General features: G+C 41.6%; 1 protein-coding gene across 4 annotated transcripts in view; it reads right to left on the bottom strand.

Moving 5' to 3' along the window:
• The window catches only part of RIOK3 (RIO kinase 3), a 71,852-nt gene that overhangs the window by 5,802 nt on the left and 44,305 nt on the right, over positions 1 to 21,745 (bottom strand). For all 4 annotated transcript variants that reach the window (XM_033933881.1, XM_033933878.1, XM_033933880.1 and 1 more), the window contains exons 6-12: positions 16,905 to 17,048; positions 15,834 to 15,961; positions 13,617 to 13,799; positions 12,036 to 12,195; positions 10,098 to 10,178; positions 9,920 to 10,009; positions 6,936 to 7,043 (exon numbers count right to left, since the gene is read on the bottom strand). In XM_033933881.1, coding sequence (XP_033789772.1) covers positions 6,936 to 7,043; positions 9,920 to 10,009; positions 10,098 to 10,178; positions 12,036 to 12,195; positions 13,617 to 13,799; positions 15,834 to 15,961; positions 16,905 to 17,048 — 894 coding nt within the window. The remainder of the gene's footprint in view (positions 1 to 6,935; positions 7,044 to 9,919; positions 10,010 to 10,097; positions 10,179 to 12,035; positions 12,196 to 13,616; positions 13,800 to 15,833; positions 15,962 to 16,904; positions 17,049 to 21,745) is intronic.

Below are 21,745 nucleotides of genomic sequence, written 5' to 3' on the forward strand. Positions count from 1 at the left end.
TCCACTGGAGGGACTAAAGATTCAGCCCAAGAAGCTGCCTGACCCCTAGTGGAATGAGCCTTGAGAAATTCTGGCTTCTTCTTCAGAAGATAAGCGGAAGCAGTAGTCTCCTTGATCCAGTGTGCAATAGTAGCCTTAGAAGCGCCATCCCCCTTACGAGGACCCGCTAGAAGGACAACCACTGAAAGGGTGGTTAATCATTGGAATGATCTTCCACTTCAGGTAGTAGAGGCCAGCAACATAGAAACATAGTGGCAGAAAAGGGCTATAGCCCACCAAGTCTGCCCATTCCAAAGTATTCGCTCCCGAATTTACTCCCTTAAAGATCCCACGTGAGCATCCCATTTACTCTTAAAATCCTTCACGCTGCTGGCTTCAACAACCTGCAGTGGGAGTTTGTTCCACTGATCCACCACTCTTTCCGTGAAGAAGTACTTTCTGGAGTCTCCTTGAAACTTCCCTCCTCTGATTTTCAGCGGATGCCCTCTGGTGGTCGAGGGACCCATGAGACAGAAGATATCATCTTCCGACTCAATGCAACCCGTGATGTACTTAAACGTTTCAATCATGTCTCCCCTCTCTCTTCATTCCTCAAGTGAGTACAGCCGCAACTTCTTTAGTCTTTCTTCATACGTTAGATCCTTTAGCCCTGAGACCATCCTGGTGGCCATTCGCTGAACTGACTCAATCCTCAGCATGTCCTTACGGTAGTGTGGTCTCCAGAATTGAACACAGTACTCCAAGTGAGGCCTCACCATGGATCTGTACAATGGCATAATGACTTCAGGTCTCCTGCTGACAAAACCTCTGCGGATACAACCCATCATTTGTCTTGCCCTGGAGGAAGCCTTCTCCACTTGATTGGCAGCCTTCATGTCTTCACTAATAATCACTCCTAGATCACGTTCTGCCGTGGTCCTAACCAAGGTCTCTCCATTTAGTGCATAAGTTCTGCGCGGGTTTCTCTTACCCAGGTGCATTACCTTGCATTTTTTAGCATTGAAGCCTAGCTGCCAAGTCGTTGACCATCTTTCCAGCAGCAGTAAGTCCTGTGTCATATTGTCAGGTAATAAGCTGTTGCCTACTATGTTGCAAATTTTGGCGTCATCGGCGAACAGTGATACCTTTCCCCTAAGCCCTTGCGTCATATCTCTTATGAATAAGTTGAATAAAATCAGGCCCAAGACTGAGCCCTGCGGTACTCCACTGAGCACGTCCGACGCTTCTGATGGGGTACCGTTCACCACCACCCCCTGTACTCTACCGCTCAGCCAGTCCCCAACCCATTTAGTTAGAGTGTCTCCCAAGCCCGTCGATTTCAGCTTGTTCAATAACCTTCGGTGTGGGACGCTATCAAATGCTTTACTGAAGTCCAAATACACCACGTCCAGTGCCTCCCCGGCATCCAGTTGTCTAGTAACCCAGTCAAAAAAGCTAATAAGATTGGATTGGCAGGATCTACCATGGGTGAACCCGTGTTGGTGGGGATCACGTAGGTTTTCCTCATCTAGGATTGTGTCAAGATTCCGTTTGATCAGTGTTTCCATGACTTTACACACTATAGACGTGATACTCACTGGCCTGTAGTTTGCTGTCTCCGTCTTGCTGCCCTTTTTGTGCTCGATTTTAAGAAAAGATGGGATAAACAAGTGGGTTCACTTTGTAAAAGTGCTTAAGGGGGAGGGTTCTTGAGTGGGCAGACTTGTTGGGCCAACGGCTCTTTTCTGCCGTCATATTCTATGTTCTATGATGATCTGATTTCCTGGGTCTTCTACACATAAGAGCGAAGGACCCGACTGACATCCAACTTGTGTAGCTGTCTTTGCTCAGAAGAGCCCTCCTGACTACCCAACACCAGGGACATCAGAAATACATTGGATAGCACAACACAATACATTAAAAATACAATAGACTATTTAAGTGGCTGGACACAAAAGAACTACCTCAAACTAAACAAGACCAAGATTCTCTGGTTCGGCAACTTCAACTCACTATCATGCACAGAAATTGAACTAACTTCAGGAGAGAAGCTACAAACAGAAAGAACCGCCAAAGTGCTGGGCGTCATCCCAGACTCTTCCTTAACACAGATCAATGCAGCAATGAGAAAATTCTTCTCCAGGCTGAGATAACTGAGAACAAATCGGTCAGTCCTAACCCAAAACACAACTTTAGGACGATCAGTCAAGCAATACCACTGCCTTACCTAGACTACTGTAACACCATGCAGTGGTATCACAGAAAGAACTAACCCCCCCCCAAAAAAAAAAACCAAACAAACCCAAAAAACACAGATGCCAGACATATTCAAGAGCCATTCCACTCCTAAAAGACTACAATGGCTACCAATAAAGAAAAGAAGTTCAAAATGACCTGCATAATCCACAAAGCCATATATGGCAAAAACTCCCATGGGCTCAACACAAACATCAACGGTCACACCCTCCTTCCTCAACTCAAGATTAACCACAAAGGTTCAAGATTCATTTCCCTTCCCCTCAACAAGTCCCATCGAAAAAAGATGTTGTGTCCACTTTTGAATTCCGAATTCCAAGCTCCATACATCTGGAATATACTTCCTACATATCTGCGACAGATCACCTCATACTTCTGCTTCTAGAAGATACTTAAGACATCTCTTTTCCTTATAACAAACATCTATCACTACTGATCTCTCTTGCCTCATTCGATGTTCCTACTGTAATGCTGTACAAAGTCTTTTTGTTAGCAGCATTGAATCCTTATTGAAAAATTGTGGGATATAAGACCTATATAGTATAGTCTCTTCTCAACTTAAGAAGTGTGGCAAATGATTTCCTGACTAAATTGTTTAAGTATGTTTCCAAGTTCAGCAAGTTGTCTAATTGAATGCCGAGTACAGTAAAACCTTGGTTTGCAAGCATAATTCGTTCCAGAAGCATGCTTGTAATCCAAAGCACTTGTATATCAAAGCAAATTTCCCCTTAGGAAATAATGGAAACTCAGACGATTCGTTCCACAACCCCAAAACTTTAATACAAAATACTATACGTACTTTTATTGCAAGACCTCGCTCATTTAGACCAGTCACTACACTCGTGCAGCGTCAGAGAGAGAAGAACCATCGGCTCAGTTGTGATGATGTGACACGTGTATACTGTATGTACTCGTATTGCAAGACATTGCTTGCATATCAAGTTAAAATTTAATAAAATGTTTTGCTTGTCTTGCAAAACACTTGCAAACCAAGTTACTTGCAATCCAAGGTTTTACTGTACTTTAGATGACTTTTCAGTGTTGAAGTTGACTCAGTTTGCTAGACTGATGGTTGGTGGGATTAGGTGTGTATATTATCCAAGCCATAGTATTTTGGGTTTTTTCTGTATTTAAAGATAATATCTTGTTGCCCATTCTTATACTTTGGCTAGTGTTCTGGTTAACTTGGTAGCCATTTTGATTGGATTCAGGTATGCAGAACTAATAAAAAGAGTTTCTTTAGCACTCTCCAGACCAGTAGAGGTTAACTTTACGAATGGGTATATATCTAATCATGACCAGCAGGTGGAGACTGAAAACAAAACTTTGGGACAGTATATCCTAGCCCCTCCTCTCTATTTCCCTCAGTCTTCTTTCAGTCTCCAGCAGGTGTTGAGTGATCTGTACCCATCTCTCTTGGTAGGGCTGTTGGAATTTGTTTAGGGGGTTTATTGTCCCTGTTTTTAGCCGGACGGAGCTTGGGCGGACTCTGTTTGGGGGTTCGTCCGACCTCGGGGGTGTCAAACCTGGCGGGTCACGAGCGGGGTCCCTCCCCCCACTTCCTCCACCTCCCCATATTTTTTTAGAGGAGCCTCAGCAGTAAGCCTTGCCCCCTAAATCAAGCAAGGCATATTGCTTAGAGAGCCTGTGGAGTCTGTTCTGTAAAAAAAAAAAAAAAAAAAATCCTGAGGTAGTGCTGGTCTGAAGGGTTGTTTCCCTTTAAGAAAACTGTATTTTACTGTATTTTTTCATGTAACCGGCACTTTTTTCTAGCTAGGTCGCGTATGGAGCATTTGTGCCCTTCTCCGGGGGAGTAGGACACAAATTTAGTCCAGCCGCGAGGCACTCGCGGCCGGCCTGAACTCGGCGGTTTGGGTCGGTGAGGTGGTGGAGCTCCGTCGGCAGCGGCTGCAGGCGCCCAGAGCTCCCCGCCGATGGTGCCTCGCGAGTCGGCCGGGAACGGTGGGGAAGCCCGGTCTTCTCCGTCCGCCCACGGAGGGAATCCCCGAGCCGCCGACGGTCGGGTTTTAGAGGATTCCCTCTCAGCTGATTTTTTGACAGCTGATGCCGGCTTGCCTGCTTTAGCGGCTGAGACTATTCAGGTTTCTCAGCCGCTTCAGGCTATGGAGGGAGCTTTTTTGGCGGGAAAACCGCCATCTTCTCTGTCTGGCCCCTCCATTTTGTCTTCCACCTCAGGTGACCTTCCCCCTGTTTTGACTATGCAGGGGCAAGGTTCTGCTGGGTCCCCTGCTGTGGCAGGGAGTCCCTTGGGACCCTCGGGGGTTTTTCCCCTGATTTTTTCTTTTCATTATGCAAAGCCTATTTTCAGGCGGCTGGGGGTCCCGGTTGCGCCCAGGGGGTCTCGGGGGGTGGGGTTTCCTCCGCGCTCCCTGCGGCTTTGCCTCTCTCGTCTGACGTGACGTCCCCTCCGCCGCCTCTCTTGTCCAAGCGTCCGCGGGTGTCGTGGGACGAGGATTTGTGGTCGGAGGAACGTGTCGGCCTGGAGGAGGACCTGGACCCTTCTGAGGAATTCCAGGACCCTCTGGAGGGGACGGAAGCTGGCGGCGGGTTGTCGGGTTTCCCGTTCTCCAGTGACGAGGCGTCCGTGGTGCGCCTTTTTCAGAGAGATGAGCTGCCTGACCTTATTCAACTGGTTTCTTCGGCTTTGCGTTTTGAGGCCGCGCCGCCGGAGACTCCGCGTGTGGGGGACCCTCTGTTACGAGGGATCCGTTCCGTTTCCCGCTCTTTTCCTATGCATCAGGATATTCGGGATATTATTCTTGAGCAGTGGAAAACGCCGGAGACGCCGTTTCGGCTGGCGCGCAGCATGGCTCGCCTGTATCCCATTCCTGAAGGGGATCGGGCTACGTTAGCTTCGCCAGTCGTGGATGCGGTGGTCTCGGCTATTTCCATGCGGCATACCGTGCCTGTTGAGGGCGGTTCTGCCTTGCGGGACTCTGAGGAGCGCAAATTGGAGACCATCCTTAAGCAAAATTTTCAGGTCTCTGCCTTTGGGGTCCAGGCGGCTATTTGTGGGGGACTGGTCGCTCGCGCCGTGTTTCGGTGGGCGGAGCGGGTCTTGGATCGAGAGTCTGACGACTGGTCTCTGGTGGATCAGGAGGTAGCGAAGATTGAGATGGCTGCCTCATTCCTCTCGGATGCTCTGTATGACTTGGTGCGGATCTCGGCTAAGTCTATGGCTTTTGGCGTGGCCGCAAGGCGTGTGTTGTGGCTGCGCGCTTGGGCGGCGGATGCTGCGTCCAAAGCTAAGCTTACTAAATTTCCCTTTCGGGGGTCGTTTTTATTTAGAGAGGACTTGGATAAGTTGATTCAGACTCTGTCGGACTCGAAAGTTCCCCGTCTGCCGGAGGTCCGTGCCCGCCTGGCGTCTCGGGGGGGTGCGGCCCGGGGGCGTTTGCGGGAATTTCGCAAGTATCGCCCTGGGCGTGGGGGCTGCTTCTTTCCAGTCTCCGGGGTTTTCCCGGGGTCGGTTCTTCCAGCGCATGCAGCCCTTTCGGGGGGCCCGTCGGGGGGCAGGGAATCCCTCCGCCGGTTCCCCCGCTTCCCGTCCTGCGCAATGACTCCTTGCCGGCGCCCCCTTTGGTTCCGGTGGGGGCCCGGCTGCGCGACTTTTTTCCCAAATGGGCCGAGATCACGTCCGATCAGTGGGTCCTGGAGGTGGTGCGGGACGGTTATGCCCTGGAGTTCGCCCGCTCTCTGCCGGATTTTTGCCTCGCTTCTCCATGTCAGACTCCTGGATTCAGGTATGCAGAACTAATAAAAAGAGTTTAGGGTGGTCATAAAGATATTGTATAGTAGTGGCGATATGGGTGATCCTTATGGCACATCGCCTGGTGGGGTCCTGTAATTTCAGAAGGAGCCATCTTTTATTACTCTATCTTCTCTTTGTTAGAAAGCCTTAAAAACTATTACATTACCATTACCTGTAATTCCTATTCCTATTTTTATGAGGGGATTCACCCAAAATGGTTTCCAATACACTGAATAGTATTCAAGTATTTTCCCTATCTGTCTCAGCAGGCTCTCATCTAAACTGTGGCACCTGGGGCAATGAAGGGATTAAATGATTTGCCCAGAGTCACAAGGAGCAGGTTAGGATTGAACTCAAACCTCAGGGTGCTGATACAGCAGTTCTAATCACTAGGCCGCTCCTTCAAATAACTAACATTCTCATTAAATTTTAAGTTATTCTAAAAATTTTAGTGCTCAATCCCAAATCCTCAAATTAGCATACTTATCTTCACTAAATAGTAAAATGGAAAAAAAAAAGTTTTTTAAAATGCAGTATACCTGTAGATGTTCACTAAATACCCTAATGTAAGCTGTGTCATAAACATACATTTTCTGTACTGTGCTTATATTGAAGATGCTGGCTTCATGGCAAGATTAATGAATACATATCCTGCAGAATTACCTACATTAGCATGGTAAACTTCATAGAGAGGTAGAATGTTGAAAGCTAGAATAAAGTTGCTAAGCTGTGGTAGTCAACAAAGTGTGGATATTTGGTAATTTAGCTACATTTAGAACCTTTGTTTTGTGTAACCAAAGATATTCTTGTTAGCTTTTGATGGAGAAGGCCTCTGGGTCTCTTGCAACTTCAGCAACTTCATAGAATATAGGCTTCTTGTAAAAAATAAAAATAAAAAAAAGGATTTCCTTTTATAAGGAGATAGTACCTCAGCCAGGAAATCCACTTCATTATCTGCTGTAATATTTAAACCAGATACTGCATTGAAGAGCTCCCGTTCACCAAGTGCTTCTGTTACTCCAGCTTTCTGAAAGAACTAACACACAAAGAATTGTAAGTCACCAAAATTAACATGGCAATTTTTTTTTTTTTAAATCCTTGCTCATCTAACATCTTAGTGCAACCTCCTAAAACCTACTCTGTATTAACCCCTCATGGACCCTTGGATTCTGCCAAGCCCTGTTCAGGTCCCATTTGCTAGTCACAGGTAAAAGTTTTACTACTACTAATCATCATTTCTGTAGCGCTGCCAGATGCACACAGCACTGTACATTAACCATTTAAAAGAATTACTGCTCAACAAGAGCTTACAACCTAATCAAAAGTTTTCCTCCATTCACTGAGTTGCTTGCTTCTGGGTAATCTCTTCATCCTGGGTTTTGGTCAGGTATTTGTTACCTGGATTGGCCACTGTGAAGATGAGAAACTGGGCTACATGAACCACCGGTCTGACTCAGTAAGGCTAGTCTTATATTCTAAAAGCTAGTTTCTGCCGATTTCTAAAGACATAGATCCCAAATATAGACAGAGGGCTATTTACTGACACATTAAACAATGGAAGATTAGGTTCTTACCTCGATAATCTTTTTCCTGGTAGATGTGTCTAGGAGTCCTAACGATAGGTTATATATATCTCTGGTCACAAATTGTTTGCAGAAGGATGTTATCTACATCTTTCAACTCCGCTTCCTTCTCCAGTGGGCTATACTACCACCTTCAGGTTTTACCAAAGCAGTCAACCACCATTATAATACAGTGTTCCCCTGCTAATTTGCGGACTCACTAATTCGCGGTATGCTCCGACCGCCTCTTCCTGTAATAAGTCAGGCTACACTAATCAGGAGCTGTATGTCAAAGCAGATCCTGATTGTGTAGCCTGACTTTAGTAACAGAAAGAGGCAGTCAGAGCATACCGTGAGTGACTTTCTGCACCCACCGGCGCCCCAACTGCCCTCTCCTGTCTCTTCACAGGTGAAAAACTGTATTCGTGGTTTTTTAAAATTTGCAGGGGTTCTTGGAATGGAACCCCTGCAAATTTCAGGGGAATACTGTATATGAAATCAGAAGAAGGGGAACAGGAAAGCCTCACCATTTCTGTTCTGCTCTGTAACAGAGAGTGAACAATGTTAACACAACATTATAAACCTAGGTGAAACTAATAAACCACCCCACTGTGTGCAACCACCACTAACATTTGAAGCTCTAAAGTCTCTTCAATTTCTTGAATTGCTTTTTTTTTTTTAATCCAGTAATTTCTCAACTTGCTGGCAGGAGATCACCAAATCCAGACCCATACATCTATCTGAGGCAGCAAGCAGGCAAATTCTAATTGACAGGGAGGGATGTCAAGACGCCTAGATACATCTACCAAAATTATCATCAAGGTAAGAACCTAATCTTCCATTCTGGTGCAATGTATCTAGGAGTCCTGACAATAGGCGACATGCCAAAGCAGCATCTTACATCTAGGATGGGACAGATAAGCTTGACTGTAAAACTAGGTACCCAAAAGCAGCATCCACACTTGCAGCTACATCCACTCTATAGAAATGTATGGAGAGTGGACCATGTAGCTGCCCTACATATCTCCCTCAGGCAGAACTGCCAGAGACTCTGCCCATGAAGAAGCCACGCCTCTGGTAGAGTGTGCTCTCAGCTAGAGTGGTGGCTGTATGCTGACAAAATCACCGTAAGGATCCATATAGAAATAGATGCCTTGGAAGCTGGTCTGTCTCATTCAGCCTGACTAGAACAAAAAGATGGTCAAGTTTCAAGTTTATTTAACTCTTGATATATCGCCTATTTAAACATTTAAACAGAGATGAAAGTCGTTGATCTTTTCCAAATAGTGGACCAAAGCCCTTCTGACATCTAGCACCTGCTATAGCTTATCTTGCTTTGTTGAACCCATAGACTGAAACACTGGTAAACTAACTTCCTGGTTCACATGGAAGGCTAAAACAACCTTCGGCAGGGAAGAAGGGACAGTCACAGCGAGATCTCCACTTCTGTGATCCTGAGAAATGGTTCTTTGCATGAGAGTGCTTGCAACTCCAAGACCCTTCTTGCAGAAACATTTACTACTAGAAACACAGTTTATTGCAAGATCCATCAGCAAAGCCTATTGAAGAGGCTCGTATGGACTGGAGCCTTTTCAAGACCCTTCAAAATGATAAGGTTCCATGACATGAAAGGTTTCCATATACACAGGCACAACCTGAAAGCTCCCTTCAAAAAATCAGGACACATCTGAGCCAAAGAATCCTTTTCTATTCAAGCTCAAAAGCATGAAAGACCTGCCACTTTATTTTAAGTGATCCTATACCAGACCCATTTCTAGTCCAGTTTGCAGGAATGCCAGGACCACTGAAATTGGAGCTTAAAAAGGCTCCATATTATCTTTAGCACACCAGAGCTGTCTTATTTTCAGGGAAACACGCTAACAAAACAGCTCCAATTAAAGCATTTCTAGTTCTCTATAGCTAGCAAAGCAGCTTCAGTTAATCAATGAAAGGCTTCCGAAGTTAAAAACCCACAACTCAAAAGACTGCATAAAGGAGACATGGTGGCACCAGAGAAAAACTGATCTCAGATGGACTAACTGGTATTTGTAGAACAAACAAAAGCCTTTTCAATGTACAAAAAACTTTATATGATAGTATCCCTTATGTCAACTGGGTTATACATATCAGCTAGGAAGTTATCTATACAGTCTCCCACAGTAAATGAAATCAGTGCTACACTAAATACTATATATAGTATTTAAATTTTTTTTTAATCTAAACCATAACAAACCTGCTTTAGATCAAATACAAAACTTTGGGTCTTTATCTGCCATCATCTATTATGTTACTATGTTTTATGTTACTATATAGTCTCCATGAGTATTTCCAAAATTACTGAAATGTATACCTGTGAAACATTCCGACAATCTCTGAACAGGAAATCAAGCCCATGAGGGTGAGTTGGTTCCACAGACTGGCTCACATCAATGAGCCATACCTAGAAAAGACAAGAGGACTGGGCTTTTTGTTTTGTTTTATTTTAAAAAATTCTACACGCAATAAGAAAATCACTCAAAATAGCTTACCTTTCCAACATGCCACAACATGTTATATTCACTCAGATCTGCATGAACTAGATTACACTCTTTATACAATTGCTGCATCATCTGTGTGGAGACAAGCATAACATACTCAAAAACAAGCACAAGTAATGTAACCGTAGGCAAAAAAAAAAAAAAAAATTCTATAGAGATGCAACCAGAAGAACTTTGACATCTATGACAGAGCAGGGGACATACAAGACCCTTACTGGAGTGAGGACTGGTATCTGTGAATCTTTAGGCAAACAATGCCCAAATCTGCCCTTAGGAAAACCCAGCCATTTAAGTTTTTAAGATTTCTGCAGTAAATAAGCATGACTTTTGCATACCAAGGAGGCAGTGTGTGAATTGATCTTGTGCATATTCATTGAAGATATCCTGAAAACCTAACTGGCTGGGTTTTACACCCCCCCCCCCCCCCCAAGACAGGTTTGGGAATCACTGCCTTTTGCCAAGAGCTACTCCCTAAATACAGACATAGAACAGCTGTGAATTTTGGAGGGTTTGGGAATGAGGTATCACCAGTGGCCACAGCAATTCAAATTCATTGCTTGCTGAGAGAGAGTGAGAGTGAGATGTTGGTTTCTGGGAAATGACAAACAAAATAGCGATGTTAGATGGAGAAGAAAGAGGCAATTGTGGTGGGCAAGAGAAAGAATGATGTTGGACTCTGGGAGACTTTATTTAAAAAAATTTTCTTGTTCAAAACTTTTAACCTTCTAAATACATCCCTTGCCCCCTCCTATGTGTTTTTACCTTTTATGTTTCTTCTATCTTAGACTAAGAAAATTGTAACTGTGCCCCTCTTTCCTATTGTATCTAGTTAGTCATGTTATCCCTTAAGTTCTAATAGTGTATGTTATAAATTATTGTTTGTTTGTTTGTTTTAAAACTTGTTAAAAATTTTGTTTTTAATAGTCTGTTATCTCATATGATGTTTTAAATTGTACATCGCTTAGAAATTGTTATAGGCGATTCATCAAATAAAATTGAACTTGAACTTGAGACAGGCGAACTTAGATGCCCAGGCCAGAGCTGACAGGCAGAAAGATAGGAGATCCTGGATAGCTATAATGGGGGAAAAGGGAAAGACACTGAATTGAAGAGGAGGGAGCGGAGATGCTGGAAAGAGGAGAAGAGAAGAAGAGTTAGTGAGTCTACAGAACATGAGGAAGAGGAATGGGAGGGCCAAAGTGATCAGAATGGTCTTCATACTAAAAAAAAAAAAAAAAAAAAAGGAAAATAAATGATGATTATATCGGAGTATCGCAACTTTACTGGCTACCTGTATATGCACAAATTACATTCAAGTTATCCCACATTATGTTCCATACCCTACAAACCAACACATAAGAACCAAATTCACCTCTTCAAATACTTTTCGTCATCTAGCATCTAGGATACGGAAACAAATACAAATACATATTTAACTCCCTATTCAACTATATAACCACTAGAAACTGGAATAGCCTTCTTACAACCATCAGGACTGAGTTGAACTACTTCAGATTTAAAAAATAGACTTCAGATTCTAGAGGACAAAAGTCTCTGGGGACTCCAGCAATCACTGGAACCAATGCAGAATGGAACTATGCAACTGCTACAAATCACAGCCAAATGCTGAGCCCCCCTACTCCCACCCCACTGAAAAGGCAAGGCAGAGCTGCTGCTCCACACCCTTGGACAGATACAGCGGTCACCTTCGAGAAGGCAACACTGCTGTAGCATGTGTGTCACAGCCAAGCAACTCCAGTTCTCACCTCAAGGAGAAACCACCCGATTCATGAACATCATATTTTCATTTTTATTACCACAGGCGAGCTTCTTTACCAAAAGAGGATGTCGGGCATGTGTTAGTCTCATTTTCTATTAACTATATGGGCAGGAGGTACGGAACCTGAGCAGGAAAAACAAGCAACTTACATAAAGAACCTGATAATATGCCCGTTTCATGTCTTCACTGCTAAGTTTCACTTCTTTCAGTTTAGGAGCTGGAACTTGATCTTGGCCAATAAAAGACATCACCAGAATGTGTTTTTTCAGGATGACAACCTCTGGACAGGGGATTCCAGCTTTCTGCATTCTGTGGCAAGGAAAAAGAAAAAAAAAGCGATTAGTTCTCACCCCCCACTTATCCTACAACAAACTCATTTATGGTCATATAACTTCAAAACAGATGCCACACATATAGATAACAGCTGGCAGCAAACTACAAAAGAACTGCAGAGACAGTAAGATAGGGCTCTGCTGATTACACTAAACAAGCTCTCTCCAGAAGTCAAATCCTCTAGACCAATGTATCGCAAACTGTGTGCTGCGGCAGATTCCAGGTGTGCCATGAAATGCCCGAGGAGAGGCACTGGCATGTCCTATAGGCAGTCAGTAGGCATCTCTCCTGCTATTCACACTTCTCCCTCTTCAGAACCCCACCACCAGCAATAGGAGTCTCGGGGCCGCAGCACATCCGCACATGCGTGGACATCTACATGATAACATCACGTTCACGTCCATGCACTTCTGGATGCCCTACAGCTGCGGCCCTACGTTTAGTTTGCAATACACTGCTCTACACTAAGAATTCCTCTGCCTCATTTTACATTATCCAAGTACCATCTCTCTACTTCTTGCATGTTCAGGTACTACCCGCTACAATACTGTAATTTCTTTCATCCAAAACAGCTGCACACAAAGGATGGGTGTCATTTCAGAACAAGACACCTATATGAAGCAAAGCAGCACCATGTGACTTAAATTAAACTAGTCTCCTACAATAAGTCACCTAGCAGCACATTCTTTTGGACAAGTTTGGTATAAAATGTGAATGTACATGTTTTATAATGTGGCAAAGCTCTACCCCAGCTGTCTGAACTCTAGGAAGGCTTATGCAAGGATCACAAAAGTGGGTCCAATTGTGCTGTGTACACCCCATGCAATTCTATAAATGTATTTTATAAAGTTAGACCACTATGAATCAAATATCAAACATATATAAAAAAAACAAACACACACAAAAGATACTGCATAGCCACAAACAAATTTGTATGCTACCAGAAAGAGGGGTTAAGAGAATATCCCCCCCCCCAAGACAATTGCCTGAACTAGATACAGTATGGAGTTCGGCACTCAAAGCCTAATTCAATTCTACCTCCACATCAGGGCTTTATTTTCAATGAAAAAGCCAAAGTCCCATTATGAATTGAGCCCAGTTTTTCTAAGACTGAAACAAAAAACTTGCATCCATCAGGTTCAGTAGTCTCACTGTCCAGAGAGCTTCCCCCTTTTCTGATGCAACACATTACCTTACCTCTTAGCAACACTCAGTATGCTCAAATTAATCTTGGTGTACACATCCCTACCACCAACAAATTAAGTCTGATGCACATCTGATTAACTTTACCCAAGATAGTTTCTTCAATGAAGTAAACACTAAACACACAAGCAGAAAGAAAGCAAAGCTTTTAGATGTCCATGAGGCTTTTTAGGGCCTATGAACATTTTATATACCTTTTCAGGTTATGCATCTCTTTTTCTGCCCACATGCGGATGATTTTACGTGGATTCAGTTTACTGAAGCGTTCTTTAAATCTGTAGTCATCCTTAATATATTTATCTCTGTTTTTGAATTCATTTAGGGTAGTCTTGAAAACTTTTATGGCACATTCTGGAGGTACAGTCTTATCATCCATACTTTACAAAAAGGGGGGGGGAAAAACATTTGAAATTTAATACAGGATAACACTGAATAAAACATATTAAACAGAAGAGAGAAAAACAAGTTGTCCCAGTATTAGAAAACTCTTAAATAAGACCTTTTGTAGATGACTTACTATACTTCCATATCTCAAGTACAACACAGTTTGTATTCCCAGCAACAAGCAACTGTGGAACTGCATATCCACCCCTTAACCAGAGCAAATACAGTACAATGAAGCTGAGTAACAAACTTTGTTTTCTATCCCATTCTCCCCAACGAGCTCAGAATGGGTTACAGGTTAACATACATAAACTTAAGATCATGTTATACAACAGGGACGCTACAGGAACTTTCTGAATGTTTGGGAGCCATTGGCTAAATGTTGTAAAGAGGAATAAATTAGTTTTATTTTATAGACATGTAAACATACACTTCCAGGGAGGGTGTGGGGAAGAAATGGAATTGGAATTTGGCTTAGGGATTTCATGAATAATTTCATTAAAGTTTATTTAACTGTATATTAGGTGGGAGTGTGGGGATATTATAATTTTAAGCTGAAGTATGCAAGTTTCACTGTGCTTGTTTTTAATTATCCATACTTGTGAATCATTTATTGCACAATTGATAAAGATCGTGTTTACAGTGAAGGATTATATTCTCGGGATTGAAATGATTGCGAAATCCCACAGGATCTCCACTCTCTCCCTCTCTTTTTAATATTTTCATGTCTTCATTAGGTTACAAGCTATCAAAATTGAATTTGAAATTATATAGTTATGCTGATGACATAACTATAGTAATTCCTATCCCTTTCATTATCATCACACTCTCAATACTTTATAGCAACTGTATTGGAATTGGTAGAACAATGGGCTAATGAACTTAGATTAAAATGAAAATCATTTTTGGTGAGCTCAACAAAGATTAAAGATACTTCTTTAAAATTAAATGGAATTGCCTATCCTATTAATCCTAATATTAAAATATTAGGTATTAACAATGATCTCCAGGGCCCTGGTACAGAAGTGATTGTAGTATTGTTATGCAATTGTGATTAGGGATGGCTGCGAACTAGTAGTGTTTTTATTTTGTAAAACTGTTGATCATTTGGTTTGTTAATACTCGTTTGATTCTCTATTGTTCAGTTGACCAATTTCTGTATTGTATGTTTTCAACCATCATCAATTGGTCTAACATTTGATACCCAAATTGACGCTTTGATTAAAAACAAGATTTTTTTTTTGTTTTGTGGAAACTTCATAGTATAAAATCCTATTTTCATTTTTCATCATTCAAACTATTAATACAATCTCCAATTCTAAGTATATTGGATTATTGCAATATCATCTATCTGGTTTCCTATAAGAAGACTATTAAAAGGATGAGAGTTATTCAAAACATGGCAGTGCGTTTGTTTTTTTTTCATACCAAATATCAAAAAGAGCATAACACACCTTATTATCGGAAGTTACACTGGCTTCCAGTAGAAGCGAGAATAGTTTTTTAATTTTATGTTATAAAACACTATTTGGTCTTGCTCCTAATTATCTTCTAAAACATTATGAGCTCCTTTTACAAAGGCGCGCTAGTGGTTTTAGCGCGCACTAGCCAAAAACCTACCGCCTGCTCAAAAGGAGGCGGTAGCAGCTAGCACGCGCTATTCCGCGTGTTAAGGCCCTAGCGCGGCTTTGTAAAAGGAGCCCTTTGTATTATCTGAAATTAAATCGCCGAACTTGTGATATTACATTATTTTTTTTTCCGTCTTTAAAAGTCTGCACATAAGATTATTCGAATGGACTTTAGCTTTTCAGGCAGATAAATGGAATAAGAATTTAAGTGGTTTGATTTTTCCTATCAGGATTTTTAGGAAATTATTGAAAACGTACTTGTTTGATAAATTTGTATAAGTGAATTGCTAATTTAATGTATTTGTGATCCTGACAATGTAATTGACGTATCATCGCTGTGTTTGTACAGCTTCTCTTGTTGTAAACCGCATTAAACAGTGACGTTGTTATTATTATTACCTTTCTCCATTGGCATGAAATACCACAGATTCTTTCCCTGTACTAATGCAGCCATTGATGCTCTCCAGGATTCCAGCATTCACCAGCTTATATAATAGCAAACGTGTTTTAGGGTCCACTGCTTGTTCCTACAGCAAAGGAAAAGAATCAAAGTACAACATAAGCCAGTGAGCCTGAAAAAACAAGTCTAGCACCACTTCTACAATACACCAAGTATACTGCCAGCTAGAATAGAGCATGAAAACTAAAGAACTGTGAAAACCAAGCCTAGAAGTAATCTGGCAATCCCTGGGTATTTTTTCGTTTTACAAGAGCCTGGACTATTTTACAAGTCTAATCTTAGCACCAGGAGAATATTACTCCTGAAAAAAATTTAGTAAAGGTATATAAACAAATAAAATTATTCCCTAATCTCGAATTTTGTTGGCAGAAAGTGCTCAGGAGATTGACAACATGTAGTGGAGATGTTGAAAACCATTTTTTTTTTTGGAGGGAAGGGAATTCTAAAGAACATAACCACTACCGATTCATCTTATTTCTATATGAAGTTATTTGTATTGGGAAAGGATGATTATGGAATATTTTAACAACAAAATATCTTAAGAATTCCGCCTATGGTTCTAAGAATAGCTGCTGAAGTCAAGTAGTGTGGACTTCTGCTTACTCTAAGGGTAGGGGAATTTGAGGATTGATGCTTATTGACCTTACCTACTTACAAAGTGTGCCAATTTTTTTATTATTTCATAGCAAGATGTGTTCTAGCCAAGAGATGGAAAACGCAACTCACACCTCCATTTCTTGATGGTAATAAACTGTCTGAAGTGTATAATGGCAAAACTTACATATCAAATGAAAATAAAGCAGAGTACTAGAGAAAATAAATATTTTGTTTATCTGACCTTGATTACTTTTTATATCCCAAGGGCAAAATAAACTAAAGTGGAAAGGAAAGATTAATATCTAATTTCACATCTTTAAAAATCAATTTAAAAAAATAGTTTAACAAAAAGGAAAAACTGAAGCTACAAAGAAAATTGCATAGGGTTTAAAGTTAGCGTGGATGTCACATACAGCAGTGGAGTGTTCTTTTTTCTCATGTAGCCTGGCACTCCGGCGCTGCTCAGATATCGAGTGCTGTTTTAAGGCATTGAAGACCTGGTTAGAGAGTTTCAAGTCCATCCCAATACCATCTCCCACTTGGAACTCAGGTGCAAACTGAAAAAGTGTTAAAACATCAAGAGCTGTTACAATCAAGATATCCATTTGAGCTACTTATCTTAAAAGAAATTGTCTAGGCTTTTATTAAGCAAATCGGAAGGAAAATAAGCCAAAACTGCAAGCAATTAAAAAACATGCAACATATACTGTTTTACAACCCATAAGAGCCCTCCTGCTAGAATTCATACTTAAAACAAAACAAAAAAATGATGGAAGGGGAAGGGGAGTGGGATAGGCACAACCCTTCAAAAAGGGAGGTAAGAATCATCCTAGTTAACCAAAAAAATTTATTTTTTTAATAATTCTTTATTCATTTTAAAACTTTCATCAAGTGTACAAAAATTGCAACACAATAACATAGATTTAACCACTTGTACATCTTATCATTATAACTTATAGTTGTAAATATAACCCTCCCTCTCCCATCCTGAAATCCTTTTAGTAATTTTTATTTTTCATATAATAGAAACCCTCCCCCCACCCCACCCTTATCTTACATATTAAATATAGAAATATTAGGAAAATGGCATCAATCATGACAAAAGGATGTTAATGGTTCCCAAATTTTAATGAAGTTTTTATAATTTCCATTTTGCACCGCTATTGATCTTTCCATTCTGTATATGTGGCAAACTGAATTCCTCCAAAATTTAAAATTGAGCCTACTATGGTCTTTCCAGTTATTAGTAATATGTTGAATGGCTACTCCAGTCAAAATCAATAAAAGTTTGTTATTACACATTGATATCTGACTCTTTTTTCTCATAGACATTCCAAATATCACAGTATCATAAGTTAATGCTACGTGATTTTCCAATAAGCAATTTACTTGATCCCAGTTTGAGTTCCAAAAGGCTAAGATATGGGGACAATAGAACAAAAGATGATCTAAAGTCCCTATATCCAGATTACAATGCCAGCATCTATTAGACAAAGAACTATTTAACTTTTGCAATCTAACTGGGGTCCAAAAAGCTCTATGTAACAAAAAAAAAACCAAGTTTGTTTCATAGACGCTGACATTGTACATCTCATTCTCCAAGACCAAATTTGTGGCCATTGAGATGCTGAAATATCATGCTTAATCTCAATGCTCCAAATATCCCTAAGAGTATTTTTAGGCTTTTTTTTAACCAATTCACTAATTGTTTTATACCAGTGTGCGGCCTGATGTCCCAGAAAGTCCGCCTGAAAACATAAAAATTCTATGCTAGGTTGATTATTCAAATTTTTCCATTCAGGGAACCCTGCCTGAATGGCCTGCTTCAATTGCAACCAACGAAAAAATTGCGATTTGTGAAGCCCAAATTTATGTTGCAATTGTGTAAAATCCAGCAGCTTACCATTAGTAATTACATCATTTAAAGTTCTGATACCTGCAATTATCCAATGTTTCCAGACGATCTTAAAACCGCCAATTTGAATCTTGGAGTTTAGCCATATGGATTGATTCGTTGAATTATTAATAGTAATTGCTGTTAAATTACTGACAAACCGCAATGTTTTCCAAGTATCCATTAGAATTCTATTTTCTTTGTACAATCTGGGCATCTTGATACTGAGCACATGAGAAAGATGTAAAGGAAACATGAGTCGCCATTCCAAATATAACCAATCAGGAGTATACTCAATGAGATCCGGGAGGACCCAATACATACCTTGACGTAAAATATAGGCTTGATGGTACCTATAAAAGTTTGGAAAATTTACCCCGCCCTCCTTAATTAACAAAAAATTTAAATTATGAACAGAACCCCAGATTTTTCACCCATTTAAAGTATTACATCAGATTACAGTCACCTTTTATATATTATGCACACAGTATAATCTTGCTTTCCATTACATTTATGATTTGGACCGAGGGAGAAGAGACTCAAAATGGTTTTACAGTTCTTTCAAATTCCTACAAATTCAAAATCGACTATTCCTCAGAGAAACTTTCTGGACACCACTGTTCCATCAACTATGGGTATACAGTGTTCCCCGCAAATTCATGATTTGTGAAATGCGGACTCATTAATTCGCAGTATTCCTTCATCCACCTCTTCCTGTACTAAATTCAGGCTACACCAATCAGAAGCTGCGTGTCAAAGCAGCTCCTGATTGGTGTAGCCTGACTTTTAGTAACAGGAAGAGGCGGTCGGAGCATACCGCAAGTGATTTTGCACCCGCCAGCACCCCAGTTGCCCTCTCCTGCTTTTTAACTTTTTTCGTGGTTTTTCAAAATTCACAGGGGTTACTGGAATGGAACCCCCATGAATTTCAGGGGAGTACTGTATACAAACATCTATATAAAGAAACCCTACAAACCAATGCAGCTTTCTCTGCAACTCCAGCTTCCATCCCTCAAACAAATAAAAAAAAAACCAAAAAAAAAAAAAAACCACACAACCCAAAATAACACACCCCAAACCACACACATACACATTCAAGCCACACAATACCACCATATCTGCTCTGACCCAGGAGACAAACACCTCAAAATCCTGACTAAATCTTTTAAACAAATGGATACAACTCCAAAATCATCTCCTAAGAATATTGCTTACTCCCTTGAAAATACCCAGAGAAAACCTATTGCAGTACAAAGGCAAGACAACCAAAGAGTATCCCCCCGATAGCAACATACAATTTAAAGCTAGAAAAACTAAGGGTGGGGGGGAAGAGGATGAATTACTGAAAGAAAATTATTCTCAAGCTCTACCCATGCTGGCCTTCCAACAGCCACCCAATCTACAACAGATAACTAGTGAAGAACACACTCCCTACACACAAGGAAGAGAATGGCACATGTCCCTGAACAAAACAAACTGTAAATTATGCCAAAACATTTCACAAGACACTCCAGTCACCCACATGGGAAAAACATCCATCATAAAAGGTATCCTTCACATGTTCATCTTCAAATGTAGTTTATTGTATCACTCAATACAAAAGGTGTAGAGAAGGATGCTATATTGGAGAAACAAGCCAGATGCTAAAGACTAGGACTGATTTACAGACAGATTAAAAATTGTAATGCCAACCAAGATATCATATCACCTCTGTGAGACAACATCTCAGAAAGCCAGAGCACTATCAGTGAGCTTATGATGAGGATAATAAAAGGAAATTTTAAGACAATCCAGGGACACAAAACCTTTGTTTTTTTTTGTTTTTAAATCCTCTTAATCTCAAAAGAAACCCCCCCCCCCCATTTGGACACCAACCAGGCAGGGCTTAAAAAGACAGTTTGTGAGGACTTCCGGTGGAGCCATGGAGCTGTGAAGACATGTCACCTCGGCTCCGATGGACCCCGCAGTGAATAGCCTTTCAAACTAACCTACCTCCCTTCATTTTGCTGGGGCAAGGTGTCACAGAGCTCCGGAAAGTGCGTGGATTATCTGCGAGGTTTTAATGCGTTTTGGATCCGCGAATAGATGGCCGTGAAACCTGCGCGTAAGGATCAGGAGAAGGGGAAACTTGATTCTAAGATGGCGGCAGAAGGCTCTGGCCTCTCCTAGCTCTGCCTGGATGGCAAGAGGTGACGACGGAAGTCCAAACGGCGCTGAAGCACACAGTGGGCAAGCAGCTCCAACTGATTTTGGACAAATTGGAGGCCACAGACCAGCTTTTTACGGCAGTTACCAAAGAACTGCAGGAAGTACAGCAACGCGTGGGCGCAGTGGAGGACAAGGTCCATGAGCTCACATCTGATTCACAACAGCCATGCTTCTCTTGGAACTTGAAAACAAGTTGGAAGATCTTGAAAAATCAGTCATGTCGGAATAACCTGCAATTAGTGGGCCTTTCAGAATCAATACCTGCCCAAACTGTCAACCTTTTTGGAGACTTGGCTCGTGGATACTTTGCAGCTCACTTTCTTGCCCGGCCCCATGCACATTGAAAGAACGTATCGGCTAGGCAAGCAGCACAAAGCCTCAGGCCCAGGATGGTAATCTTCAAAGTCCTTAATTATGCGCATAAGATGGCAGTACTTCGTGCGCTTCGAGCGGGAAACTCTACAGTATGAGAATCGGACTGTGCTCTGTTTCCAGGATTACTCGTCGAAAGTTCAGCAAGCCATGAGGGCTTTTCGCCCTTGTGTTCTCAAATGTTTTGTGACAAAATACACTTTAGCCTTATGTATCAGCTTCTGATGGGTCAGCTTTGGGAGAGGGTGGGCGAGGCAGGCAGGGATCGGTTTCTGTGGACGGGTCAGCTTCGGGAGGGGGGTGCAGGTGGGACACGCAGGGATCCCCGTCATGCAACTTAATTTTGGAAGGGAAAGGGGCACTAGCTTGGGACAGGAGGTAGGGAGAATTGTTGGCCATCAGTGTGTAAGTGAGAAGTAAAGGAAGAAAGAGAAGAAATGTTGGATATGGTGCTGGAGAGGAGTGATGGAAGGAGAAACTGGCATGGGGCTGGTTTGCAGTAGTGAAAAATGCTGCACATGATCCAGGGGCAGGAGAGATGCCTGGATCTCTCAAGACAGGTGAGAAAAAGCCATATTGCCAATAGGGGTGGAAGAGAGAAAAAAAAAAAGAAAAAAGAAAGAGAAAAAGATTGGTTGAGGAAGGGAATGGGGTCTGGAGGAGAGGAAGCGTACAGGAGGCAGAAAGAAAAATATTGAATAACAGTCAGAAGGAAATGCAACCAGAGACCCATGAAATCACCAGGCAAAGGTAGGAAAAATTTTATTTTCAATTTAGTGA

This window comes from Geotrypetes seraphini, chromosome 2 (assembly GCF_902459505.1).
Source record: "Geotrypetes seraphini chromosome 2, aGeoSer1.1, whole genome shotgun sequence".
Lineage (NCBI taxonomy): Eukaryota > Metazoa > Chordata > Amphibia > Gymnophiona > Dermophiidae > Geotrypetes > Geotrypetes seraphini.